Source organism: Orycteropus afer, unplaced genomic scaffold (assembly GCF_000298275.1).
Source record: "Orycteropus afer afer isolate SDZICR_OR568_19922 unplaced genomic scaffold, OryAfe1.0 scaffold00070, whole genome shotgun sequence".
Lineage (NCBI taxonomy): Eukaryota > Metazoa > Chordata > Mammalia > Tubulidentata > Orycteropodidae > Orycteropus > Orycteropus afer.
This window is the reverse complement of record NW_006921657.1, coordinates 7,782,830-7,788,829: the sequence shown is the minus strand read 5'-3', so window position 1 is coordinate 7,788,829 and position 6,000 is coordinate 7,782,830. Positions and strand designations below refer to the sequence as shown.

The 6,000-nt window shown below is 45.1% G+C and overlaps 1 protein-coding gene across 1 annotated transcript in view; it reads left to right on the top strand.

Moving 5' to 3' along the window:
• Nucleotides 1-6,000, top strand: part of COL13A1 (collagen type XIII alpha 1 chain) — a 187,365-nt gene that overhangs the window by 85,254 nt on the left and 96,111 nt on the right. Inside the window, exon 4 of the mRNA XM_042780919.1 lies at nt 3,325-3,351. Coding sequence (XP_042636853.1) covers nt 3,325-3,351 — 27 coding nt within the window. The remainder of the gene's footprint in view (nt 1-3,324; nt 3,352-6,000) is intronic.

The following is a 6,000-nucleotide window of genomic DNA, read 5'->3' as shown; positions in this document are numbered from 1 at the left end:
GGAAACCTAAGGAGGGGTCGCTATGAGTCAGGTCCGACTCAACGGCACATTACAACAACAACAAATATATATATATATATATATAATTTAAATATATGTATATGATAACCTAATATATAAATCTATATGCTCATATAAAGTGGAATGTATGAACTCCTTTAAATCCAAGAAGCAAGAGCTTCACTAGACAATCCACAGAGTTTCTTCCAAACCTTTCATTTTAAGGAAGAAATTATTATTCTGTAACTTTTCATTAATTAACTAATTTGTACTTTCATTGTTTCTAACCCTACCTCATTCCAAGAAAGATTTTAAGGTGATTTACAGTCTTGATGAGGTAAATAATCAAATAATGAGGAAACTGGTGGAAGGACTGATGGAGAGCAGGGGAGGTCTCAAACCAAGCCTGTTGCCGATGAGTAGAACCACCCCACCCCAAAGGGTTTCCAAACCTGTAACCTTTACAGAAGCAGATTGCCATATCTTTCTCCCACGGAGCAGCTGGTGAGATCAAACTGTTAACCTTTCGGTTAGCAGCTGAATGCTTAACACTGCTCCACTAGAGCTTCATAGAGGTGGACAGGAGAGATGATGTATTCCTAGTACTCCCTGAGTTTGCCTCATCAGTCCTGGAGGTCCAGTCCTGATTGGGCCTTCAGTTTATGAGATAAGCAGTGTCTGGAAGGAGAGAAAATACTTGATAGGAGGGTCTCTGCAGGGAGAAACTGAGGCCACCTCTGTGCACCTCCCATCAGTCCTCTTCTAGTGATAATTGCAGTAGCTGTTGTCTATTGAGGAGCCCTGTGACACAGCAGTTAAAGCACTCTACAGCTAACCAAAAGGCTGGTGGTTTGAACCCGCCAGCTACTCTGTGGAGGAAAGATGTGGCAGTCTGCTCCCGTAAAGATTTACAGCTTTGGAAACTCTGTGGGGCAGCTCTGCTGTGTCCTATAGTGTCACTGAGTCGGAATCAACTTGACAGCAGAGAATGAGTGGGTTTGCTATTGAATGCTTGCCATATCTGCTGGGGGCTTTACTTACTAGTTCATGTTATGGTTCAAAATCAGGAAAGGTGTACATCAGGGTTGGATCCTTTCACCATATTTATTCGGTCTATTTGCTGAGCAAATAATCCAAGAAGCTGGACTATATGAAGAAGAACATGGCCTCAGAATTGGAAGAAGTCTCATTAACAACCTGTGATATGCAGATTACACAACCTTGCTTGCTCAAAGTGAAGAAGACTTGAAGCATCTACTTGATAAAGATCAAAGATTACAGCCTTCAGTATGGTTTGCAACTCCACCTAAAAAAAAAACAAAAATCCTCACAACTGGAACAAGAAGCACATCATAATAAATGGAGAAAAGACTGAGGTAGTCGAGGATTTCATTTTACTTGTATCCACAGTCAACATGTGTGGCAACAGCAGTCAAGAGATCAAACGATGTATTGAATTGGGCAAATCTGTTGCAAAAGACCTTTTTAAAGTGTTAAAAGAGCAAAAAATGTCAATTTGAAGACTAAGCTGCATCTGACCCAAACCATGATATCTTCAATAGCCTCATATGCATGTGAAAGGTAGACAATGAATAAGGAAGTCCCCAGGAGAACTGATGCATTTGAATTATGGTGTTGGCGATATACCATGGATGATTGCCAGAAGAACAAACAAATCTGTCATAGAAGAAGTACAGCTGGGATGTTCCTTAGAGATAAGAATGGCCTCTCATACTTGGGACATATTATTAGGAGGCACCAGCCCTGGAGAAGGATATCATGCTTGGCAAAGTACAGGGTCAGCAGAAAACGGGAAGACCCTCAATGAGATGGATTGACAGTGGCTACAGCAGTGGACTCAAGCATAGCAACAATTGTGAGGCAGTGTTCTGTTGTACTCTGAGTCACTATGAGTCAAAACTGACTCAACACCTAACAACAATTTTAAGAGAGAGGTGTGATTGTTCTTCCTTTTTCAAGATGAGGAAACTGAGGCACAAGGAGGCCACGCAACTTGACTAAGGTCACTGAAGAGCTGGACTTCACGCACAGGCCGGCAGACTCCAGAGCTGTGCTTGTAACCTCAAAATGACACTGTCTCAGTCACCAAGACACCTCCATCACTCCTGGACCCCATGCCTCTGCTATGCCAGGGTTAGGATGAGCTCATGAGGCTTTCTCCAGATATGTCCTCCCCCTTTGCAAGAGGCTCCATGATGCCCCATGAAGCAGCTATTAGGGCAATTTCTCAGTTACCATCTTGTATCAGATCCATGTGGAAGCTGGAGCCAGAACTAAGAAGACACATGACTTTCTCAGGATTCCATTGGTTGCTGAGTCACCATCTATGTATATTACTATGATGATAATTATTAGTATTAAGAACACATTTTGGTGAATGCTTTCCTTTTTTCAGTAGGATTTCAGATCCATTATATGGAGTCTTTCTGATGGACTCCATATCTAGCTTGTAATCAAGTGAAAAGTAGCTTAATTTGTATTCTATGCCCAGACTTGTATTAGGCAGGAGCACTAAGATTAGGCAGGAGTACTAGGATTATGAATGATGGATTTGAGAAAGATATAACCATGGCCAGTGGAAATAGTTTTCTTGACCACAGAGGGCTTCCAGGTATTGTGAGATCATTGTAGAGATGGTGGTCTCACCTGGTTAGAGGCACCAAAGGAAGGAAGACCCAGTGCCTCCCTCATAATCCCAAAATAGGGGGAGAGGGCTCCTAGAGATGCCCTCAGCCCACTCCATTGTCCTGTCCCATAATCTCAAGTGTGGCAGGTCTAGCAGGAACATTCCACACAGACCATCTTCATCAGAGCAGTGAGTGATAGGCTCTGTCCTGGCATCTGGCTGTTCCTGTGTGGGAGGACAGGAAAGTTCAAGCCCTGACCTTCTCACACCCTTTCCCAGGACAAGGCCATCACTCCTGAGTGATGGAGAGAACAGTGGACCAAGTAAGGCAGAAAGGCTCACGTAGAGTGGACACAGTGGTAAGACCCATAGCCCTAATGATACTTGAGTCATAAAGGACAGTGACAAGGGACGGGACAATCTCATCTTTCTATTCCCTACACCTACTCCTGGACCTGGCATGGAAGAGATCCCACTGAGAATGAATGAATGGATGCTGGAATTAGAAGGGAAGCTTAGTGACTGAGGCCCTCCCTTCATTTTGCTCATAAAATAACAGGCTTATAGAGCACAAGTGACCTGGCCAAGGTCACATAGGTGGATGAGGCAGTATTAGACCCTTGGGTATTACAGTTCCTTGACCTGTGTCAACTGTTCTCTTTCCCACTTGATTTCAGGGTCCCACTGGAAGACCTGGACTCCCGGTATGTTGCTTTCATTTCTGCTTTTCTTTGCATCTCTCTCCTGTGTTCTTTCTCAATCTGAAAACTAGCTAGGTTGGTGGCTGCTTCTCCTCCAGGTATGTCTAGATGAGAGCCTCTCTGGTTCAGAACTGAGGGAGAAGCTCACCGTCAGCCCCCTCCTCTTTGGAGACCTGCTGCTGGAACATGTGGAGCCTATAGCTCCTTGGGGTCCCTCCTGGGCCCACAGCTAGCAGACCACCGAATGTAGGCCCCTTCAGCACTGGAACTAGCTGACTTCCAGACCAATGGACCTATAATGGGGGCCAGGGGCAGGGCACTGGGTCTCCTCCTGTGTACTGGCTAGGATTAAGATCCTTGCCCCCACTTTGTGCCCACTGGTCAGAGAGTAGGCTCCAAGGATTTGTTCTTGCCAATTACCATTTCTGAAATCTGGAGAGGTTTTGCCAAGTAACCATAAGGAATTAGGGGTAAAAGGAGAAATATTAATAGCCTCCTTTTATGGAGACCTATGTGCCAGACACATAGTAATTAGTGTAGACTAATCAGTGAAAAAAGAGAACACTCTCAATGAGAGAGATTGCCACAGTGGCTGCAACGATGGGCTCAGGTACAGCAAGGATTGTGGGGACAGTGCAGGACCTGGCAGTGTTGCGTTCTGTTGTACACAGGGTCACTATGAGTTGGAGTCAACTCAGTGGCACCTAACAACAACAACAATCAGCTTTCATTTGTTTGATTTGTTTAACAAGTCAGTGAAATAGAAATTATCATGCCCATTTCATAGATGACAAAACTGAGATTCAGTTCAAATCCCTAGTCCAAAGTCACCCTGCTGTTCAGTGAGCTGCTTCAGCTATAGACCTTTTGGAGGGCCCATGTTATCGCACACCATTCCATATTGCTGCTGCTTGGGGTCCATGCTCAATGTTTGAAAGCCATCTTTCAAGTCTACTAAGACATTGCTCTATGGAGTCTATCCTGGGGCAGAGATGAGTTGTATATTAAGGACCTTGGGCCCTTAGATAAGGAGTGACTCAGGCAAGATGCTGTAGCCCACAGAGGGCCGAGGTGTGGCACTGAGGGTGATCTGGGCCTGCAACCCGGCTGCCCTGTCTCCCTGTGCCAAAGACCACATCCACTCACTTCCAGACCCTTCTGTGCATCTCTTATCCCAGTTACTCCTCTTTTAGACATGAATTATACCATAACCTCTTAACTAATGCAACAGCTTCTAAGATTCATGTCCAGTGGTGACTTTCTTAATGAAATCCATGTGGGAGAATGTTTAGCCTTGAAAATGGAAACTCTCCCAGTAAGTACGAGCCCTGGAGCGAAAAGAGGCCAATGAATCGGTCCCATGAAATCCAAGGAAGAGAGAATTCAGATGACTGAGATGCGCGTGGGCAGACTTTGTTTTCTCTGACCAAGTCCACCTTTAAAAAGCATTTAGGGGGCAATCCACAGTGTAAGGGCTGCTACACATAATTTCCAGCTTCCTGACCACTCCACGCCTGTCCCTAACCCGAGCGTTTTATTGCCAGGACTGCAAAGAACATTAGTTTTAAAAAAGAAAAGGAAACCAAAGCACACATCCTGAAATATCATTCACCAACCCCAGAGTGCGTGGACTGTGTGGATGTCAAGCTGACAGCCAACATGGTCTGGTGTTTTGAGCAGGAAGAGGCGACCAAGGATCCATGGGTCCTCGTCTTGTTCATGCTTCTGGGTGAGGGACCCATGACAAGATTGCTGATCCTGGCCCTTTCTTGTGAAATGTAAAGTGCAAGCACGTTGATAAAATTCACTTGCCTAAGGCCATGCTGGGCTTAATACCAATAGATACATCATTAAAAAAAAAAAAAAAAACCTCACTGCCAATTGAGTTGATTCCAACTCATAGTGACCCCCCATTGGATTTCTGAGGCTGTAAATCTTTACAGAAGTAGAGTGCCCCATCTTCCTTCTGCAGAGCAGCTGGCAGGTTTGAACCGCTGACCTTCTGGTTAGCAGCCAGATGCCTTATCCACTATGCCACCAGAGCTCCTTAGATACATCGTTGTTGTTGTTGTTATGTGCCATCAAGTCGGACCCGACTCATAGCGACCCCTCCTTGAGTTTCCGAGGCGGTATCACTACGGAAGTATATTGCCCAACCTTCTGGTTAGCAGTCAAGTGCATTAGGCACTATGCTACCAGAGCTCATACTCAACCATTATTAAATGCCAGGCACCAGCATAAGGTTTTTAGAGACATCATCTCATGGGATCCTCCCAGCAACACCACGAAAGAGAAGCTCCTGCTACCCCCATTTGAAAGAGGCTGGTGCTGAGAGAGGTTCAGGAAACTTATAGCAGTGCTAGAATTCTGTAGGTGATAGAATTCTTGCCTTCCATGAGAGAGACCAGGGTTCAATTCCCATCCAGTGCACCTCATGTGCAATGACCACCTGTCCGTCAGTGGAGGCCTGTGTGTTGCTATGATGCTGAACAGGTTTCATTGGAACTTCCAGGCTAAGACAAACTAGAAAGAAAGACTTGGTGGTCTACTTCTGAAAACCCTGTAGATCACAAAGGTCTGGTCTGTAGCTGATCAAGGGGATGGCAAAGGACCAGACAGCATTTCATTCCACTGTGTGTGGAATCACCAAGA